General features: G+C 36.8%; 1 protein-coding gene across 3 annotated transcripts in view; it reads left to right on the top strand.

Moving 5' to 3' along the window:
• The window catches only part of LOC127879691 (unconventional myosin-IXa-like), a 139602-nt gene that overhangs the window by 89301 nt on the left and 26624 nt on the right, over positions 1–23677 (top strand). The window contains exons 28-37 of one of the 3 annotated variants that reach the window (XM_052426681.1): positions 2800–2842; positions 5106–5222; positions 10888–10911; positions 14716–14875; positions 15332–15484; positions 18598–18696; positions 19441–19700; positions 20270–20380; positions 20937–21176; positions 22361–22466. In XM_052426681.1, the coding sequence (XP_052282641.1) occupies positions 2800–2842; positions 5106–5222; positions 10888–10911; positions 14716–14875; positions 15332–15484; positions 18598–18696; positions 19441–19700; positions 20270–20380; positions 20937–21176; positions 22361–22466 (1313 nt within the window). The remainder of the gene's footprint in view (positions 1–2799; positions 2843–5105; positions 5223–10887; positions 10912–14715; positions 14876–15331; positions 15485–18597; positions 18697–19440; positions 19701–20269; positions 20381–20936; positions 21177–22360; positions 22467–23677) is intronic. The other 2 variants (XM_052426683.1, XM_052426682.1) reach the window with 2 other exon arrangements.

Below are 23677 nucleotides of genomic sequence, written 5' to 3'. Positions count from 1 at the left end.
TGGGTCAAAGTGAGTCACATGTGCATGGCATGGGTCAAGGTGAGTCACATGGGCAGGGCAAGGGTCAAGGTGAGTTACATAGGATAGGGTCAAGGTGAGTCACATAGGCATGGGTCAAGGTGAGTCACATGTGCATGGCATGGGTCAAGGTGAGTTACATGGGCATGGCAAGGGTCAAAGTGAGTCACATGGGCAAGGGTCAAGGTGAGTCACATAGGCATGGGTCAAGGTGAGTCACATGTGCATGGCATGGGTCAAGGTGAGTTACATGGGCATGGCAAGGGTCAAAGTGATTCACATGGGCAAGGGTCATGGTGATTCACATGGGCAAGGGTCAAGGTGAGTCACATGGGCAGGGCAAGGGTCAAGGTGAGTCACATGGGCATGGCAAGGGGCAAGGTGATTCACATGGGCAAGGGTCAAGGTGAGTCACATGTGCATGGCAAAGGTTGAGTTGAATCACATGGCTGGGCAAGGGTCAAGGTGATTCACATGGGCAAGGGTCAAGGTGAGTCACATGGGCAAGGGTCAAGGCGAGTCACATGAGCAGGGCAAGGGTCAAGGTGATTCACATGGGCAGGGCAAGGGTCAAGGTGAGTCACTTGGGCAAGGGTCAAGGCGAGTCACATGGGCAGGGCAAAGGCCAAGGTGAGTCACATGGGCAAGGGTCAAGGTGAGTCACATGGGCAGGAAGTGTCAAGGTGAATCACTTGAGCAGGGCAATGGTCAATTTGTGTCACATGGGCAAGGCAAGGGTCAAGTTCAATAACATTGCTCAGTAAGGGTCAAGGTGAGTCACATGACAGGGTAAATTTGAGTCAAATGGGCAGAGAGCCTGGTTACGTCCCTCTTGAGTCGAAACCTTTTATCAGAATATGATTGGCAATGGTCTTGACCATGAGTGACCATTATTTAAGATGTGGTTAGACTGCAATTGTGTTTAAAACTGTACTGAAGGTTAAAAGGGATATTACTGGTATGAAGATTGATTATTTTCTTAATTGTTGAATTGTATACGTTTTTGTGTACAAATATTTCAGATTTCAAATAAAGGCTAGTTAGTGGTAAGGGTGTTTCAAATGGGAAGAAGAGCTTGTTACCATGAAAACAGCAGTTTAAAAAAAAATGTAGATAAGTAACACATGTGCTTGAGACAGGCAGGTAAGGGGTCAAGGTGTTTTTCAAGTGGACAGAGGGGCCATGGAAAAATCTTACACAACCATTTCAAGAGTATTGTCAATGTGTTATTTATCTTATTTTGAGTGTAAGAAAAATAATGTTTTGTATGATACTTTATTTTACACATAAGGCATATTTATTACTGTCTTGTTTTAAATTGGAGGTTTTCAACATGTGTAAGCCATTTATATCCAGATTAATATGTAAACATTATACCCTGCTTGCATATGTCAGTCCATATATATTTTTCATTTTGTCGAATTGTTTGAATCATGATATTAAGATTAGAATGATCAGATACAATCCATGCTTGTCTGTTTACGTCCAATGTCTAAAACAAAAGTCATTATCCCCACGCTTTTTGAAAAAAAGGTGGGGATATTGTGGTTATCTCCGCCGTCCGTCCGTCCGTCCGTCCGTCTGTCTGTCTGTCTGTCTGTCCGTCCGTCCTGGCCACTATCTTCTCCTACACTAAAAGCACTAGAACCTTGAAACTTACACACATGGTAGCTATGAGCATATGTGCGACCCTGCACTATTTGGAATTTTGATCTGACCCCTGGGTCAAAAGTTATAGCGGTTGGGGTGGGGCCGCGTCAGAAATTATCACTCATTTTTTTAGGTTATTTTACATTTACTTCTTTATTTCTACACCGATTCACTTCAAATTGATACTGGACCTCTCTTATGACAATACGGTCAATCTCAACCATGCATGGCCCCATTCCCAACCCTGGGGCGCCCCGCCCACATAGGCCACACCCACCAAAAATTTCCATTTACTGTAATTTTTTCATTTCTACACGGATTCACTTCAAATTGATACTGAACTTTTGTTATGACATTAGGGTCAATCTCAACTATGCATGGCCCCAATCCCAACCCTGGGGCGCCCGCCCACATAGTCCACACCCACCAAAAAATTCCATTTACTATAATTTTTTCATTTCTACACGGATTCACTTCAAATTGATACTGAACTTCTCTTATGACATTAGGGTCAATCTCAACTATGCATGGCCCCATAACCAACCCTGGGGCCCCGCCCACATAGACCACACCCACCCAAAATTGCCTTTACTATAATTTCTTCATTTCTACACCGATTCACTTCAAATTGATATTGAACTTCTCTTATGACAATACAGTCAATCTCAACTATGCATGGCCCCATTACCAACCCTGGGGCGCCCCGCCCACATAGACCACACCCACCCAAAATTGCCTTTTACTATAATTTCTTCATTTCTACACCGATTCACTTCAAATTGATACTGAACCTCTCTTATGACAATACGGTCAATCTTAGCTATGCATGGCCCCATTACCAACCCTGGGGCACACCTAGGTCAAACATTCGGCGTGGGTATACGCGTCAGCCTCTGCCGCGCCATTTCTAGTTATACATGTCAAAGCATTATCAAAGCGCTTTTACACATTCAGTGCCATCAGTTATCGATAGCTATGGTTCATAAAAATCAAAATCAGTAAAATTTAACATAAATTTGTGATATTTGTACATTCACCTGTATCATCTTCTAATAAGCAAGTTCATTTCTCTTAAGTTAGTGATTAAGAAGAAAGTGACCCCCAAATTCAGACCTTTTGCCTCCATTTCAGAGTGCAGAATCTCACAAAACAATTCCAGTCCCCTGTCAATGACGTAAGTACTGAAATAATTGGAGATCTTTTAACTTTTGTCTTCAACATTTGTGTGTTCAATGAACGTTCAGGTCAGTATGTGCTGTTTATAGGTTAACCCTTGCCCACTGAGAAGCAATCAGAAAATGGCTAAGTGCAAATGGTATAAAACCAGAACAGCCTGCTAGTAACTCGCAGTCTGTTCAGGTTTTATGTTGTTTGATGCTGATCAGTATTGAAGGGTTGGAAATGAAACGTTTAAAAATTGAATCTAATATAGTAAGAAAGGTCTTTAATTTAATTAAGCTTTCTAAGGCACTACAAACACATCAAAATGCGTATCTAAGTGGATAAGGGTTAATTAGCCTTTTAAAGAAGTAAATGCTGTTCACACTTAGTATATAAAGATGCTTTAGCGCTCATGTATTGCTGTAATGTATCTAATAAGCATGTGGCAGATGAACATCTACTCAGAAACTGGTATTATTGACTTGGACTGGGGAGTTGTAACTAACTGTTGAACATAAGATATTATCTGCTTCTGTTGACATGGTCTCCTACAAGTTGGAGTAATTTTCAACAAGAAATCTAATAATGAACCTAAAAATAACCTTCATAGTGTGACTGCAAACAAATTTGTAGTTCCATTATTATGCCCCCGGATGGATAGATCAGGGGTATATGGTTTTTGTCCTGTCTGTCTGTCTGTCATTCTGTCAAAAACTTTAACCTTACAGTAAAGTTTTGCAATAACTTTTGAAATATTTAACATAGCAACTTGATATTTGGCATGCATGTGTATCTCATGGAGCTGCCCATTTTGAGTGGTGAAAGGTCAAGGTCATCCTTCAAGGTCAAAGGTCAACAAAAGCAGCAAAACTTTAACCTTACAGTAAAGTTTTGCAATAACTTTTCAAATATTGAACATAGCAACTTGATATTTGGCATGCATGTGTATCTCATGGAGCTGCACATTTTGAGTGGTGAAAGGTCAAGGTCATCCTTCAAGGTCAAAGGTCAACAAAAAAAGTGGCGCATTAGGGGGCATTGTGTTTCTGACAAACACATCTCCTGTTTACCAGTAAAATGATTTCACTTTACAGTTTTGGTTTTTTTATGTATTACTTTAGGTGACATCTCAGTTATAAGATGTCTGTTAAGATTATTAAGAATTACGCATTCACTTAATCGGAATGATCTCAATTTAATGATTTGGAAAAGATACTTGAAAACATTTGGCAAATGTTTTGTTTCACATGCTTGTTAGTTTGCATGTTAAAAGCACTTTAACAGAGAATGCTGCATGTGTTAATGTCATTCAACAGTCAGGGTTTTTTTTTCTGTCTATGAAAGATTTTGCTTTCCATCTTAAGGTCTTTGATAATTCAATAAGGAAAAGGTTGTATTTTTATAACATTTTGACAGGATTTGGTACGTTTGGTATTTTGTTGTAAAAAATCTGAGCAAAGATGTATGACTAAAAATTGCTTTTAATAGGATATTTTGACAATATGCTTACAAATTCTATCTGCAAAAATAATATTCACAAAAATAGTTTTCCTTGTATAAACATATGGACTTCTTCATACGTTCATGTCACATTTCCTTCTTTGAAAGTAAGATGGAGCAATTATTGTTCTGTGAAGTACACTGTTTGTGTGTGCACTGTACGGTTTTCTAGGGATGATTTTGCTTTTGTTAGCTTGTGCAATACCATATCAAATCATTGCAAATGAACCTAGCTCTGCGAAAACCTGGCTTAATGCATGTGCGTAAAGTGTTGTCCCAGATTAGCCTTTTCAATCTGCACAGGCTTATCAGGGTCGACACTTTCTGCCTAGACTTAAATTTCGTTTAGAAGAGACATGTATAAATCTCAAAAAAGCTCCATGTAGATTGCGCACTATGCTTTACATCTTCATACATACTTGAAATTGTAGTTCAATTTTCTCTCATATTTTCATTCGATTTTATGCTGTATGAATGAACTTTTTTTTTAATTATACCAAATTACATGATGTCTTAAATGCTGAATTATAATTTTTTCTTTTGTTTTTTTACTTAATTGTTCCATGTTAATCATAGATTCTATGTTTTGTTATAATTTATGGTATTTATTTACTTGTGTCTACATGTATTTCATTCAAGCATTTTTTCTTTCTTATATAATAGTTTCTAATGTATGATCTAATAATAGACCTTTTCATGTATAAACCCGCATTCATTAACATTCTAGCCTATGGGAATGTTGCTAACTGGGCTATGTGGGCATGTTATACCTACAGATCCTCGACGGGCGTTCTCCAAACATCATCTACGTACCGAGGGGTTCCCACGCGAGAAAAACGCCACCTAAAATGTCCCCCGCCCCATTGGCCAAGCAGGAGTCATTTTCCGACCTGGTGTGTTCCCAAAACCTTGATAACTTGTGTGTGTGTCTGTGCTTTATGTTGAAAGTAGATATATTAATCTGTGTTTCGTTGATTCGCTTTTGTGGGTGTTTTGCTGTTGAGCTACTGATATAGGGTGTTTACCAGAAATAGAGGTAGTTGTGTGTGTTTTTGAGTTCTTGAGTACTCACTATTATTTGAGAAGCCTTTGGGAAAAGTGGGCTAAATGCATGTGCTTAAAGTATTGACCCAGATTAGCCTGTGCAAAATGTCTCATAATAAGAGATGATACTTTTTGCCTAGACTGGATTTTAGTTTAGAAGAGTTTCCCTTTCACAAAATATTTAATTTAAGCAGAAATTATCATTCCTGAATTGGCTGTGCAGACAAGCTCAGGCTTATTTGGGATGACCAGTCACATACCTGCATTAAGCCCAGTTTTCCCAAAATGTGGCGCATTTGAGTCGTGTTCTGAGAAAACTTGGCATAATGCATGAACTTAAAAGTGTCGTCCCAGATTACCCTGTGCAGTCTGCACAGGCTAATCAGGGACGACACTTTCCGCCTAAATTGGATTTTTGCTAAGGAGAGACTTCATTGAAACGAAAAATGTCATAAAAGCGGAAAGTGTCGTCCCTGATTAGCCTGTGTGGACTGCACAGGCTAATCTTTGACAACTTTTTACGCACATGCATTATGCCCAGTTTTCTCAGAATGCGGCTCATGTAGTTAGGGTAACCCCCATAAAGCTTAATCCCCATCCCCAAGTTATTCTGTGTTCAATTACGTGTGCTTTATTTATTTGAAGCCATGTTGACTTGTCTTGCGGTTGTTAACAAATGCTTTGTCAAGAAATATTTGTTTGCTTTAGGGCAACATCGTTTATAACAGGGCTATATAATAAAAAGGAACCATGAACAAATTATGGAGACATGCACATTTATTGATTTTATTGATATTTCTATTTTTATAATGGAACATTTGTATTAAGTTCCTTAATGGTGCACTGAGGTTTAATATAGGCTTCCTTGTAGACTCCTGTATAATAGGTGCAGTGCATGTTATACATGATAAGTATAAGGGTTGTGCGCAAGACAAAATTTACTATGTGCTTCATATTAATAGGTATTGTAACCATGACATTCTAAGGGTTGTTTTTTAATGGTTTGCTATGAATGTGTGCATTTATTACATATTAACCGTAGTTGACTTTTCAAGTTTACATTTCATAAATAAAGTGAGTGCAACTTCTGGTATATGTTTTGGTGAACCTTAAAAAAGCATAGGCAAAAACGTCCTTTAGATGCATTATAACTTGTCTGTAGTGCAAATTCCTGGTGTGTATGTATACCATCATAGCTTAGCTAGTTTTTGTGTGAATTTTAATACTCACTTTCTTTACTATTAATTTAAAAAAAAGTATAAGACTAATGATACAAGTTCTCATGTTATCTTTTGGGCAGTTCATGTAGTCAGATTTCAGTTATCCTCGAGAATTTGCCTTTTAGCTCACCTGAGCTTAACTTATGCAGGATTAGCTGTTGTGATCATTTGTTTTTAGCTCATCTATTTTTGAAAAAAAATTATGAGCTATTGTCATCACCTTGGCGTCGGCGTTGGCGTCCGGTTAAGTTTTGCGTTTAGGTCCACTTTTCTCAGAAAGTATCAATGCTATTGCATTCAAACTTGGTACACTTACTTACTATCATGAGAGGACTGGGCAGGCAAAGTTAGATAACTCTGGCGTCCAATTTGACAGAATTATGTGCCCTTTTTATACTTAGAAAATTGAAAATTTTGGTTAAGTTTTGCGTTTAGGTCCACTTTTCTCAGAAAGTATCAATGCTATTGCATTCAAACTTGGTACACTTACTTACTATCATGAGGGGACTGGGCAGGCAAAGTTAGATAACTCTAGCGTGCATTTTTACAGAATTATGTGCCCTTTTTATACTAGAAAATTGAAAATTTTGGTTAAGTTTTGTGTTAAGTTCCATTTTATTCCTTAAGTATCAAAGCTATTGCTTTCATACTTGCAACACTTACTAACTATCATAAGGGGACTGTGCAGGCAAAGTAATGTAACTCTGACTGGCATTTTGACAGAATTATGGGCCCTTTTTATACTTAGAAAATTGAAAATTTGGTTAAGTTTTGTGTTTAGGTCCACTTTATTCCTACAGTATCAAAGCTATTGCTTTCATACTTGCAACACTTATTAACTATCATAAGGGTAACTCTGACTGGCATTTTGACAGAATTATTGGCCCTTTTTATACTTAGAAAATTGAAAATTTGGTTACGTTTTGTGTTTAGGTCCACTTTATTCCTACAGTATCAAAGCTATTGCTTTCATACTTGCAACACTTATTAACTATCATAAGGGGACTGTGCAGGCAAAGTTATGTAACTCTGACTGGCATTTGGACGGAATTATGGGCCCTTTATACTTAGAAAATTGAAAATTTGGTTAAGTTTTGTGTTTTGGTCCACTTTACCCCTAAAGTATCATAGATATTGCTTTCATACTTGGAACACTCGCAAACTATCATAAGGGTACAGTAAAAAGACAAGTTGCATAACTCTGGTTGTTATTTTTACGGAATTATGGCCCTTTTTTGACTTAGTAACTTTGAATATATGGTTAAATTTTGTGTTTCGATCCACTTTTCTTCTTAACTATCAAGGCTATTGCTTTCAAACTTCAAATACTTTCATGCTATCATGAGGTTACTGTACCTGGCAAGTTGAATTTTACCTTGACCTTTGAATGACCTTGACTCTCAAGGTCAAATTATTAAATTTTGCTAAAATTGCCATAACTTCTTTATTTATGATTTGATTTGATTGATACTTTGACAAAACAATCCCCCTCCTATTTTATTTTTTTTAAGATCATCTCACAAATGACCACCACACCCTCACACTATAACCCCCCCCCCCCCAAAATGATTTTTTTTTTTTGAAACGGTTAAAAAACACAAATATTTATTTTTATTATTTTATGTTTGAAATACCGTCCAACCATCGCACCCAAGAATCCCCCCACCCCCCCCCCCCCCCCCCCCCCCCCACCCCCATGTTTTTTTTTTAATTTTTTTTGCATTTTTTTTTCGCATTTTTTGGAAAATAATGTAATAAATGTCCACACCCCCACACTATACACCCCTCTTCACTCCACCCCTCCCTCCTTTGTGATTGAAAATGAGAGTCCCTTCACCTTTAAAAAGAAAATATATGAGCGGTCTGCACCCGCAAGGCGGTGCTCTTGTATAAAATCTGCCGTGCTCATTTGTCTTGTTACAATCTGAGTAATGTAATTTCTAATATTCATGAAACTTGTTCAGAAGATTTATTTCCATAATGTCTTGGCCAAGTTTGAAACTTGATCACATGAGGTCAAAAACTTGGTCATTAAGTGCGATCAAATGCAACTTACTCAGAATTTTTCTTCTAATGATATCTTGGCTGATTTTAAAATGGTTCTTCGAACATTGGAAAAGCTTATCAAAACAGTTATGTTTTAACGTTGAGTATTTGCATGGATGGTATATGCCTAAAAAGGCTCTCCTTTTGGTTATTCTCTTAAAGCTATTCAAATAAAACTATTGAAGCATTCAATTGTGTCACGCCAGTTATTGCATGTATGGTATATGTATGTAAGGTTTGTTGAATAACATTATCATCAGATGACAAGAGGGTGTATTGCTATAGTTTACAATTGAAAACACTGGAGAAGTGTTCAGACTTTCAGAGCATATTTTCAAATGATATCTTGGCTGAGTTTGAAAATGGTTTTGGTCCATGTAAGCACAAGGCCAGAAAGAGGATGTCTTCAGTGAAACCCTTTTAACAGTCTCAAAGCCAGGTGTTGCCCAATCAGCAAGAAAATTGACCAGAACATTAATTTTAAAAATCTCTTTGAAGAAGCAAGGCCATATTTATTATGCCAATCTTCGAAGAAAAAGGGGTATATTGTTTTGCTAGATGTCTGTCTGTCTTGTTGGTAGACCAGTTCGTTTCTGTTAAATAACTCGTCATCCAATTGACAGATTGAATTGATACTAAATATGTGCATTGGCTTTGGACTGTAGATGACCCTTATTGAAATTGGGGTCACTAGGTCATAGGTCAAATTCAATATCACACTAAGTGTGAAAATTGTTTCCGATCAATAACTCGTAAACGAATTGACCAATTGGCTTAATACTTCACATGTGCATTGGCCTTGGACAGTATATGACCCTATTGACATTGGGGTCACTAGATAAAAGGTCAAAGTCATCATCACCTTGGGTGTGAAAATCTTTTCCGATCAATAACTCCTTAACGAATTGACCAATTTGGCTTGATACTTCACATGTGCATTGGCCTTGGACAGCAGATGACCTCTAGTGAAATTGGGGTCACTAGATCAAGGGTCAAGGTCACTATCACACTAAGTGTGAAAATCGTTTCCGATCAATAACTGGTCAAGGAATTGACTGTTTGACTTGATACTTCACATGTCCATTGGCCTTGGACAGTAGATTACCCCTATCAAAATTGGTGTCACTAGGTCAAAGGTCTAGGTCACTGTTACAAGTTAAGAGTAAAATTGTTTCCGATAAATAACTCGTCAACTGATTCACCGATTGGCTTGATACTTCCCATGTGCATTGGCCTTGGACATTCGATGACCCCTATTAAAATTGGGGTCACTAAGTCAAAGGTCAAGGTCACTGTTGCACACTAATAGTGAAATTGTTTCTGATCAATAACTCGTCAACTTATTCACCAATTGGCTTGATACTTCCCATGTGCATTCATCTTGGACAGTAGATTACCCCTATTGAAATTGGGGTCACTAGGCCAAAGGTCAGGGTAACTGTTACAACCTAAGTGTGAAATTATTTCAGATCAATAACTCGTCAACTGATTCACCTATTGGCTTGATACTTCACATGTTCATTGGCCTTGGACAGTAGATGACCGCTATTGAAATTGGTGTCACTGGGTCAAAGGTCATGGTCACTGGCACAATAAGTGGGAAAAGCGTTTCTGATCAATAACTCGTCAACGAATCAACCGAGTGGCTTGATACTTCCCATGTGTATTGGCCTTGGACAGTAGATGACCCTTATCAAAATTGGCGTCACTAGGTCAAAGGTCAGTGTCACTGTCACAATAAGTGTGAAAATTGTTTCCGATCAATAACTCATCAACGAATTGACTGATTGGCTTGATACTTCACATGCGCATTTGCCTTGGACAGTAGATGACCCCTATTCAAATTGGGGTCACTTGTTCAAATCCCTGTTTGGGAGGGCATATGTCTCCGATTGCGGAACTCTTGATAAATTAACATCACAAAATCTGCTCAAAAAAGGTTTTGTTTCAGGTGAGTGAAAAAGGACCTGCACCTTTTATTAAAATCTATATCTGTGTTTCTTTGAAAAGCTGTTATTTGTTATTTCTGACAGTTTTGGTCGTCTTTCTTGGACCCTTGTATTCAAGTATTTATGTTGCTCATCATTTGAGACATATATCCTTGTTTGTTTTTACTTATATTCTCAACAAACAATTATATAAACCATGTTCTCTCTTCCTGTGTATTAAACTTGTATTTATACTGTGTTGAGCCTGTTGTTTTGGATACTATAATGGTGGAGTTCAGATTTTTGTTTCACGTTCACAGGACGTGGATGGTAGAATGTTAAGAGTAAGTAGCAAGTCTTGCCTGGCCTTTGATTTGAGCCTTGTTTTGGAAAAAATGCCTTAATACTAGTGTATAGTGTCGTCCCAGATTAGCCTGTCCAGTCCTCAGAGGCTAATAGGGGACACAACTTTTTGATTACATTGGATTTTTGTTAAGATCCCTTTAAGAAAAAAATCCATAAAAAAATGTGTGCCTGATATACCTTTGGGGATTGCACAGGCTAATCTGTGAAGACACTTCATGTATATCGGTTAGGCCTGTTTTTCCTACTACTAGGCTCATTTTATCTTGGTAGCATGTAGTTCCTTCTATGTTTTTTGGTTACTGTTTTTACCCATTTCCAAATTTTAATCCAAATCTTCCAAATGACCAACATAATAATTCATTTGTCCAGTTCTTGTTATACACTGTAATGCACTTAATAATGTATGCATTTTACCTTTTGTATACGCATGGACGTGTCAAGCTTGCAGATGAAATATTTCACAGGAGCATAACTTGGTCTTATAAAGTTGTATTCTCAAATAACTTTGCAGAAGTGACAAACATGTCGCATTTGAGTCGTGTGTATAATTGAGCCGCGTTCTGAGAAAACTGGACTTAATGCATGTGTGTAAAGTGTCGTCCCAGATTAGCCTGTGCAGTCCGCACAAGCTAATCAGGGACGACACTTTCCGCTTTTATGTTTTTTTAGTTTCAAGGAACTCCCTCCTTACAGAAAATCAAGTTTGGGTGGAAAGTGTCGTCCCTGATTAGCCTGTGCGGAGTGCACAGGATGATCTGGGACGACACTTTACGCACATGCATTATGACCAGTTAACTCAGAACACTGCTCAGTTAAGGTCTCAAAGAACCAGGATCCTAGGTTTAAGGTAACAGGTCAAGGTGAAATATATAAATCAACGTTGCCTGAAGCATATCTAGCAAAGATTTTCATATGACTTGACATAAGTCACTAGAATATAAGTATATACATTTGCCTTGTCACGTGCCATTAAATGATTCCTAGGTCAAAGGTCACTGTTTCAGGTTCAAAGTCAAGACTTTGTCTAGAGCATAATGTTGTATTTGATTTTAAATTTTGTAAATTTTTAGTTGACATATAAGTTCTAATGCATAATGATCAATTATACTAAAGCCTTAAGTGAGAAGATTTAGTTTTGAAGTTAGAATTATTACAATATTTCCCTGGAGCATGTCAAGTTTTGAAGAACATGTTATTATAAAGTGCTTCTTTGTAGTAACATGTCTCTTTAATCTGTGATCCTTATTGCTTTTTTATTGTGTTGTTTTGTAAACTATTGAAGTCAATTTAAGTTTTTGTTTGCATTTTTATGCATTTTAAGATCACCTTAAATGAAACAATAAGGTAAAATGTTGAATTTCATTGGACGAAAAGTTACCACCTTTATGTTTTAGCTTAGAAGAGAATATAAAAATGTTTTAATGTCTCCCACCACTATAGTGGGGGACATATTGTTTTTGCCGTGTCTGTTGGTTTGTTTATGTGTTTGTTTGCGTCAACCTTCAACATTTTGCCATCACTTTTGCAATATTGAAGATAGCAACTTCATATTTGGCATGCATGTCTATCTCATGGAGCTGCACATTTTGAGTGGTGAAAAGTCAAGGTCATCCTTCAAGGTCAAATCTCAAAAAACAAATCCATGGGAAGTAATAAGCTTTTAAGGGAGATAATCATCTGAACCTGCCAAATGATAATTAAAAAAAAAAAATCAAAGCGGCACAGAAGGGGACATAGTGTTTCTGACAAACACATTTCTTGTTTCATTTTAATATTAAGATAGTATTTAAGCACTGAACCAGTTGGAAACAAATATATCTCCCTGCCTTTCTGTTTGTCAATGGTCCAATGAAGAAAATTGTTTGGGTTACGACACCATGTGCTTTTATGAGCAGGGTCGTGCAAAATGGGTCTGCTATATGCGGCCAGGGTAGCTACAGACCAGCCTGCGCACTCTTGATTGATAAGACTAAGTACCTACATGCCAATTGTATTACAACTTCTCAGCTCTTTTCAGTCTTTTCTTGTGATGATAGTTTCCAGGAAACACTTACTGTTTGTGTCTTACAAAACAAAAAGATCCATATAATTTAGCTCTAGTGACTAATTTGTTTCAGCAATTCAAGTAGTTTAGTACATGTTTAGTTTATTATTTACAATTTGTAAATGTAATTTTGTCTTATCTACACACAATTTTAACATTGTTTAAAATCCCCAATTTTGTATGTTCTTATATACAATATTTTCTGTGTATTAACATTCTGAAGTATTGACTAACAATTATGCATGTTGTATGCAATTGTATTCTTTTGCTCCCAAGTTGTTTCCATCAATTTAAGCAAGAACAATTACATAACTAATACTGGCATATTGGACTTGATTGTAATGTATTGACATTGATAAAGACATATGTTTCCATACTTAACAGATCTATATTTTAGTTGGAGTAAAACAATGCTTTATGCTGCAAAAAATGTTTGCTAAAAATGTTGCGTTTAATATTTTATTTTCCTTAACTGTTGTAATTTAAATGCAATTTTTATACGCCCGTTTTTAAAAACGGGACGTATTATAGTTTCACCTTTGGCGGGCGACGGGCGGGCGGCGTCCACAGCAGTGTCCGCTCTCTAAATTGTATAGTTTTCATCCGATCTTGACCAAACTTGGTCAGAAGTTGTGTCTAGACAATATCTAGGTCCAGTTCGAATATGGGTCATGCTGGGTCAAAAACAAGGTCACAGGGTCACTTAGTGCATTTCAATGATTAAGCATGGTGTCCACTCTCTAATTGAAGTAGTTTTCACCTGATCTTCACCAAACTTGGTCAGAAGTTGTGTCTAGATGATATGTAGGTCAAGTTTAAATATGGGTCATGCCGGGTCAAAAACTAGGTCACGAGGTCACTTAGTGCATTTCAAGCATTTAGCATGGATTCCGCTCTCTACTTGAAGTAGTTATCATCCGATCTTCACCTAATTTGGTCAGAAGTTGTGTCTAGATGATATGTAGGTCAAGTTCAAATATGGGTTGTGCCGGGTCAAAAACGAGGTCACAATGTCACTTAGTGCATTCAAGCATATAGCATGGTGTCCGCTCTCTAATCGAAATAGTTTTCATCTGATCTTCACCGAATTTAGTCAGATGTTACGTCTAAATGATATCTAGGTCAAGTTCAAATATGGGTCATGCGGGGTCAATAACTAGGTCTCGAGGTCACTTAGTGCATTTCAAGCATTGAGCATGGTGTCCAAAACCTTCGAACGGGCGTATCTTGTGACAGTTTGGCACTCTTGTTACTTATGTGTTATAATAAAATAAAAGTGTTGTGATGGTTAAAGTTTCCTTAACTTTCTAAACATTTTCAAAGGTACTGTGAAAGGTTTCAGTATAGTCAAATCTGTTATTCAATTTTTATCAAGGAACAAACAAACTATATTGATTTAATCATAAGGGGTGTCATAAAAAAATGGTTCTTATGCCGCATGCCGCCCGTGTTCATGCATTCTTGTTTGGAGCTACACCATCCTGGTTTTAATTACTCATTTGCAAATGCACTCAATTGTCTGGAGCTATGTTAGCCCCAAATGGCATAAACCTATTTTTGCTTGACACGGCTTACATTTATACACATTTGGTAACTGCCCATAGCTTACCACTGTTCGTTAAAGCTAACATGGTGATGTTAACACTGGTGCGGGCACATTTCTTTTAACTCAAAATAAACTTCTTGCCTATGCAATTGTAGCATGCCCAGTAACTTTGATTGGCTGTCATGTTCACAGGACTCCCCAACTACAAGTGGGCCCTCCCCCTTGTCTCCAGACAAGTACAAGAACATCGAGGATGCTCTCAGAAAGCGTGCTCATACCGTCTCTACAGAGGATGTCACACAACGCAGCCCATTTACGCGGGCTTTGAAAGGAGCAAAGCAACACCTTGTTGGTAAGATATGATAGTTTGGCCGTCTGTTTGATTACATTTTAGTTTATTAACATGAATCAGGAGATTGCATAATCCTATAGATATTGGGTAGTTGTATGTTATTGCATAATATTAGAGGTATTAAAGATTTTTTGTTAATGCATACTGCTAGAGATATTCCGTAGTTAATGTTATTTCATAATATGAGAGATATTATAGCCTTTATGTTAATGAGTTATCATATGGATGCAAGGGGCTTAGTTTTATCAGATAATCTGATTGATTTTTAGAGCTTATGATGTTTTGTTTTAAAAGTTTGTTTTGATGTAGCAAATCAAAGATTCAAGGGATGTTATACAAGGCATAAATTGTAGGTTTCAAGCATGTTGGACAAAATTAAAGTAGAAACACATTTATTATCCTTATTATCATCCTGCTAATAGGCCTCTATTGTGAAGTACTTTGTCTCTAAACCAGTTCCGCAGGAATCTTTCCGGGTACGGGAAACAAAGAGTTTCCCCAGTGGAGCCTCAGGTTCGCCTACGCTAAAACGCAAGATGTCTTTCTCAGCAACATTGTTACGGAAAACTAAATCCTCTATAAAGTTATGGAGAGAGTCTAAAACTCACAGTGAGTTAGGCATTATCTGGCCAAAGTCCATGCGTCTGTTGACATGAGACTGCTGGGTACAGTTTTACTGGAAGATATTAATAAAAGTTCATCTTATACAATCAAGGTTTCATTTGAATTTTTGTGCTTTTGATTCTTATTTTAAGTTAATATTTTCTTTAATGTGAAGACATTGACAGTATATCATATAAAGCACCATCCAACATTATTTAGTTAATATTTTCTTAAATGTGGGGACATTGATAGTATATCATATAAAGCCCCATCTAACAGTGTAACAGGATACAACAGGGAAGGTCCTTGTAATACTAAAAGTTTTTAGATAATGCGTTAATTGATCATTTGAGGGAGTAGTAAAGCTGTGCCGCAGTTAAGTTCTTTCTTGCATTGTTGAGTTACTGTTCTTGATGCATTGATGAGTTACTGTTCTTGATGCATACATGAGTTACTGTTCTTGATGCATTGATGAGTTACCTCTCTTGATCTGTAATTGAACATAGATGGTCCAGTAGCCTCTTATCTTTCACTTGTTATTTATGCTGATGTTATGCTGACTGTGATATCTCTTAATATATGAAATCTTGGCTGCATGTAACTTGGGGGTAAACTAGACCAAAGGAAATTGTGGAATATGAACCTAGGTTTCCTAAAAGAGAAGCCAATCACTGTGTTAACCAGAAAACAAGGTTCTGTCTTTTCAATGGAAATATGTAGTTTTTCAAGGAATGTTATAAATGTAAAGTAATCCTCATATTGCAAGGTATTATGTAACTTCATGAACATATTCACCCATTTCCATACTGAAGTAGAACATCATGTGTCCTTTCTGATTTGAGAATTTTAGATGTTCTTTAAACATAATCTGATCTGCTTTTGGAACTGACATGGTTATATGTAATGTAAGTTTGTCCCCAAAATAAAAATATTGCTGATATGCTGTTGTGGCAGATGTTTTATTGGGTATCATATTCATCATCACACCTAGCATGTGTTATTTAAGATCTACCTTTAAAAAAAAAATCAAAGCTGTATTTATACCAAATTATCAGAACAAATGGATAGTAAAATCAGTTTCGACTATGGATGATGATATTGTGTTCTTGCCCCTTATGGGTCTGTTGGCTTTACATTCAGATGCATATCACTATGTAGGGAAAGAGATTAGAGGTTCGTGGAGAGGTTAATAGAAGTTCATGTTACAATGCAGTTGAAGGGCTCTTTCTAAAGAGATCAATTACAAACAATAACTCCAGAATTCATAAAAAACTTACAATTTTGTTGTTCCATTATTTAGTAAGAAAAAATTAATCGAAATGCTGTTTGTTATGGATACTATAATTTTCATTGTTGGTCATAAAAATATTGTGTTATCTCAGATAAGTTCCTGGGTTTTATTGAAAGCATTAATTTTCATATTCATTTGAGCGGTGCTCTTGAAATCTGGGCTATGTCAATGTGCTTTAAGTGTCGTCCCAGATTAGCCTCTGCAGACTGCACAATCTAATCTGGCAGGAAACTTTGCACATGCATTAAGTAAGGGTTTCCTAGGGCATGACTCTTTTTATACTTATTTTTGCGGACGAATGAGAACCTAATTGTCATAGTAGAGCATCATATTTGTCAGAAATGTTGATAATTGATCTATATGAAATTCATGAACTATTGTATTTGATTATTTAACATTCAAGTTGATCTCTTTTGGAAGTGTAACAAATACAAATTATATTTAATGCAAGGAGTATGAGACATTGCCTTTGAAATAACAACACTTTGCTGCTTACATGACTTGGCTTTTCTTAAATTGCATGATGTCCCGGACCCATGACTACAAAACATTTTGTCCATAATTTTATGCCTGCTTTCAACTTCCTTTCAAACTTATGAAATAAGGTTATTAACTTGTTTTTCTATCAATTTATTCTATTTCTATTGGTCTCATGCGAAGCACAGCCTTGGAAAACTTATAACCTGGGAGGGGCATTAAATAGAGAATATATGGTATGAAATTGAGAACTTTTGGAATTGAAGCCACTTTCTTGGGAAACTTTGCTTCATGAATGTGCCTTCAGTTTCATTGCAGATTATTGTGTGCAGACTGCATCAACTAATCTGAGATGATTTGTTTACTCACAAGCATTAAGCCCAGTGGTCCCAGAACGTGGCTCAAATTGAACTGTGTTTGCAGTAGTATCAGTAGTCATAGGCCCAGTTCTGTCAGCTCATTCTGTTCTGAAATGCCTTGCCTTGTAAGAATTGCTCTTGTGACTTCGTATCTGCTTCTTAAAGACCTGTTGGCTTTATACTGTTTTCTACTGATCCTGTCTCACTGTTTGCTCTTTTGTAACTCTGGAAAGTAAGCGGTGTATCAGACACATGTGATTAGAGGTGTATTTGTGTAGTAAATATCTTAATAATGCTTGTCTGTTATCAATGTACAAAAGTGCAATGTCAAAATGGACTAGAAGGATCCATCATTATTGCATATTTGATTTTTAGTCTTTATCAACATCTAGTGATGTATAGAAAAACTGAAAATAATCTGTATTCTTGAAACTAATATATTTATTTATAAAAACTATGTTTAAAAAAACATTTTATCAAATTTATGAACATAAATAATAAACTATTGTGTTACACTTGTTGGTCTTTAATATATTGTGATCATGCACTGAGACAAAGATGAATTTATCTACTCATCATGCCTAAAAAGTGTGTGTAGGGATGCAAACAGATGCAGAAACATTAACAGGTTAACATGTATTATAACCAGCTAATTAATTGGTAAAATGTTTTTGTATAGTTTCAGAACAGTTACATTGTATGCAATTGTAAGCACTCTCTTAAACAATAACAATATTTATAGTAGTTTTGTATAAATATTATTTTCTTTTTCTTTTTTAAATAAAAAGAACAATTAAAACAAAGACGAGATCATAGAAAATCCTGTAAGCGGTCAAAACAGATAATTTATTTATTATACAAGGAAAACCAGAGCCATTCATAAAGGCTAGTGATTTATTATTTTCTTAGCCTTCCTAAACAAACTTGTCTGTTTTCAACAGTACCCCACTTCGAACTACCGTGATGACTTATCATGATAACTTTCATTTAAGGTAACCGTAAGAAGAAGGACTCCACGGCCGATGACAGTGAGGAGGAACATGACCATGACATCGCGGCAACGCTTCCTAGACAGTCACATCCCTCTAGACGTGAGTACTTGAATCTCACTCTACAGGCGGTTTGTCTATTTATGCACACGCTATGTAAAGATCCCCTCCTGGGGTGCTTGAACTTTAAATCAAAGTCCCAGGAGAAATTGAAATGTTCCAATAATTGTATTTTTTTCAGTGCCTGCAACTTGCCATTTTATGTTGTTTGCAAAGTTGGATCTCATCAAATCTTTGAATAGTAATATATGCCCTAATTCACTGGATACTTCAGAAAAATGAAGAACATTGGTATTTATGAAATTCTTGAGCACATTTATCATTTATATTGACAAGAATTGCTTTAAAATAAAGAAAATAAGTCATGATAATATGGGTAGGGGTAGTCGTAAGTATGCGGGAACAGCTAGAGTAGGGTATCTATTGGGGAATCGATCGAGTCAGGATTATACATATAAAAGCGGAAATGAATGAACAAAAGTATAAAAACCCACCCACAACTTGGGGAGTTGGAAAAACAGCTTGTGGAAAGCACTGTTATGTATACCAGGAGGCTAGATCTTGCTCAAAAGTTCACATTTGAATGACAATAATGTGTTATGATTGTTCAGAAAGCAATTTGGTCTTGGACAATTTTTTGTGGTTCTTCATTTTTTAGATTTTTGTATTTGTTACATTCAATGTAGATTTTTGCCTAGCCATCATTTCTATATTGGCTCATTAAATAACTCATTCAATTTGAAACATCATTTTCTTCATAATTGCCCACTGTGTGCCTGTATTCAGTCGGTGTATCAGTCCTGCCCCACCCGTCACATCCTCTGTCGGCAAAGACGCCTCAGCAGGAGATCTCTCGATCTACAGAAGATCTTGGGGTGGAGAAATCTAAACCAATCCAGAAGAAGCGGCAGACGAGAAAGGGCGACAAGGATAAGGAGAATCAGCCCGTGAAGATCGGCAACAAGTCCCGGTGGGAGTACCCTGCAGAGTTTGTCATCAAGGAGTTGTGGGAACTGAAGGAGTTTGACAAGTTCATTAGAGCCAAGGTAAATATTCATATGAGCCTCTTTTGGGAAAATGGGGCTTATGCATGTGCATAAAGTGTCGTCCAAGATTAGCCTAGCAGACTGCACTGGATGACACTTTCTACTTTAATTGGATTTTTGTTAAGAAGTGACCCTCTTTGAAGGAAAAATTCCATAAAAGCGGAAAGAAACATCCATTATTAGCCAGTGCTGACTGCTACTCAGGGATGACTACGCACATGCATTTTGCCCAGATTTTTTTTAATGAGGCTTATATAGTACTTATGAAATAGCTTTATCATAATCTAAGATTTGAAAAAAAACTTAATAAAGGCTTATAATTTCATACCACAGATAATGTTATTAAACTAAGGTCAGGTTATATTTTCATGTGCAACCCCCAGTAATTTTTTTCATGTGTTACACTCATCTGGTCATACTTCAATACATTGTTGTATTAATTATGATTATTTGATTGTTTGAGGGCAATTAAATGAGTATGTTAAAAATCTGAGCGTTATCACCTTAGCTTACCTAATTAAGTTAGCATAAGAAAAATGCTGAATGTTTGTCAAATTGTGTCTTTTCAGGTCAATGAGCTCCAGAAGTCGTCGGCGAAGGAGTCCCAGTTTGATATAGTGTTCATGAAGTGCCTCAACTCATTCCACAATGACCTCATGGGTCATCTCGCCGTCTACTCAGTACGTAAGGGCACATGTGACCAGTTTAATTAGATGCAATTTAACTAGGCTAGCTGAGTTGGTTAAGTGCTGGCCACATACATTTTTATTATGTCTTTTTGTTCTCCAGTTAGTAGGCATAATTTCAAATTAAACTCATTACCCCTGAGACTATACCTTACACAAATCTTAAAACCAAAATTTGCAATCATTAATTTTCTTCAAAAATGCCACATGTATCATTTTGGGCCCATTGCCAAGTGACTTGTTCTTGTCTGATTCTGAAGTTAATCTTGTTTTATGTCAAAAGAGTACATACAGCTTCAATGAATATAATACTTTTTTATATTACATGAGTTTATTAACCACTTCTACTGCAAGAGCTGTAATTGTGTTCAATTTAACATTTTAAGCTTGAAGATCAAATAAAAAATCAAGAAATAGTATTCATAAAACTTTCTAAAGAATTCCTCAGGATTGGCTTGGATTGAAGCTGCTTCAAATTTTGGCTCTAGCATTTATGAATAATGCATTGACACATTCTCATTAACTTGATATTGTTTCATGTTGTTTTCAGCAAGATGGTATGCCGCCAAATTTCAAGTATCGTGACATGTTTGTGAACTTTGAGAACACTATGGAATCAATCTGTAAGGTTGAGAATGTGTCTCAGGACTTTCCAGTGACAATTTGTATCAATGCATTCCGTGGATATTTAGACGAGTTTAGAAATAGTGCCAGTACTCGGAAAAAAGAAGCAAAGAGTAAAAAGAAGCAAGGTAGACCAAAACGGGAAAAAGTGAAAAAAGATGTGATAGTAAGTCAGTGTTCCTACTAATCGTATGGTTTTGAGATTTTTGGTGTGAATATTGTTTAAAAAATTGAATTAAGGAATCAGGCAGTGTTGAAAGTAAGTTCTGTGTTCAGTTCCAACTTATCTACAATACTGGCAAAGAATACAGCATGAAAATTGTGTTATTTTTATAACAAAATATGTCTAATAAGGTCAACATTTTGATGCTGAATTTATACATTTAAACCTTTTACAATAAATGTTTGTTCCTTCCTTTGTATGACAGAATTAAAGTGTATACAGTCAATATACACACAGGCTTTTTCCGCTCCATTTTGGGAAAACGCCACACTGGAATTTTTGGAATTTCACGTCGTGAAAACCCCCATTTTGGGAAAAATTATGGCATGTAAAAAGTGTTTCTTATATTTCAAAGAAGCCGTTAACATGTAAATAACGACTTTTTGATAACTTATTATTAAAATTTTACAAAATATTATGAACATGTGTAATAAGTGCAGGTTTTTAATCTGAATTTGGGGAAAAGGCCTGACCTTTTTTGAGGTGAAAAAAATCGCGTGAAGCGCCGGATTTTGAGGAAAATAAGGAAAGTCTTAAATAATCATTAACATATTTTACAGTTTTTAAAACAAATTCAAGGCAACAAATAATTTAATTATGCAATACTTTCTATTTTCTACACTGGATCAGGTTAACTCATATATTTTAAGGTTAAAAAAAAAAAAAAATTTTTTTTTTGGAATTGAGAATTTTTTTTTGGAATTGGGAAAAAAACAACCAGATTTGCATTGGGAATGGGGCCGTATTTCGGACCCGTGGCATAGGGCGGAAAAAGCCTGATACATGTACAAGCATGTGTCATTTAACTTGTACACATGGCCTAAATAAATCGTGCCAAATATTATCAAAACAAAATCACACAATATAAGGACAGGAACAAATGATGGACCTCTGATGATAATAATTGCGAACGATTGCTTTTTAATTCCCCCCCACATACAAACACACAACAACAAAAAATCTATAGTACATTTTGCATGCCTAACATCAGATTAAAATCCTTGTATAATATTCAATGCAGATGTATAATTATGTGGGTAAATATACTGATATAAGTTGATGTGTTACTTTCACTAGAAGTGCTAGATTTGGGTTGCTCTCTAATAATTTGGGTTTGCAATTTGCAGGAACACCAGGGTCATAAGATGACGCAGGTGCAATTTGGAATCCCGACCTATTGCGAGTTGTGTTCAAGCATCATCTGGATCATGGAAAAGGGTTATGTGTGCCAAGGTACATATTTCACCTCAAAAAGTTGTCAAAATGAGCCGCACTTTGAGAAAACAGGGCTTAATGTTGTGCATAAAGTGTTGTCCCAGATTAGCTTCTGCAGTCTGCATAGGCTATTCTAGATGAAAAATGTCTGCCTTGACTTCATTTTTGCTAAAATCGCAAACAAAATGCATGTACTCTATAAAAGTCTTAAGAGCTAAATGTTTGATAATTGAATATGATTGAATGGCATTACATTCTTAATATGAATATGATTTGACATGTTTCAATGTGCCCACTGTTCAGTGTCTGAGTAAATCCAATCTTTATTGGCCACAAGGTCATTTCAGAATAACTGACCTGAAACTCGACTTGATTTGCCCATAAAAAACATATAGTTGAGAAGTTTACTTCTGGTACTCTTGCTGCCTTCCACAGCACAAGACCTGACCATAATTTTATAACCATAATAGATTGAAATTGCAGCTCAGCTAATTCAAAATCGTCCCTTGTTTTTAGAGTCTATTAAGTTGCTTAGGTAGCAGTGCAGGGACACACTCTGGATCCTCACTCACTATTAACCATGCATTATCACCAGACAGTGAGGCCAGTCAGTGCAGGGACACACTCTGGATCCTCACTCACTATTTACCATGCATTATCACCAGGCAGTGAGGTCAGTCAGTGCAGGGACACACTCTGGATCCTCACTCACTATTAACCATGCGTTATCACCAGACAGTGAGGCCAGTCAGTGCAGAGACACACTCTGGATCCTCACTATTTACCATGCATTATCACCAGACAGTGAGGCCAGTCAGTGCAGGGACACACTCTGGATCCTCACTCACTATTTACCATGCATTATCACCAGACAGTGAGGCCAGTCAGTGCAGGGACACACTCTGGATCCTCGCTCACTATTTACCATGCATTATCACCAGACAGTGAGGTCAGTCAGTGCAGGGACACACTCTGGATCCTCACTCACTATTAACCATGCATTCTGGATCCTCACTCACTATTAACCATGCATTATCACCAGACAGTGAGGCCAGTCAGTGCAGGGACACACTCTGGATCCTCACTCACTATTTACCATGCATTATCACCAGACAGTGAGGCCAGTCAGTGCAGGGACACACTCTGGACCCTCACTCACTATTTACCATGCATTATCACTAGGCAGTGAGGCCAGTCAGTGCAGGGACACACTCTGGATCCTCACTCAC

The sequence above is a fragment of the Dreissena polymorpha genome, chromosome 4 (assembly GCF_020536995.1).
Source record: "Dreissena polymorpha isolate Duluth1 chromosome 4, UMN_Dpol_1.0, whole genome shotgun sequence".
NCBI lineage: Eukaryota > Metazoa > Mollusca > Bivalvia > Myida > Dreissenidae > Dreissena > Dreissena polymorpha.
This window is presented reverse-complemented; position numbering and strand designations above follow the sequence as displayed.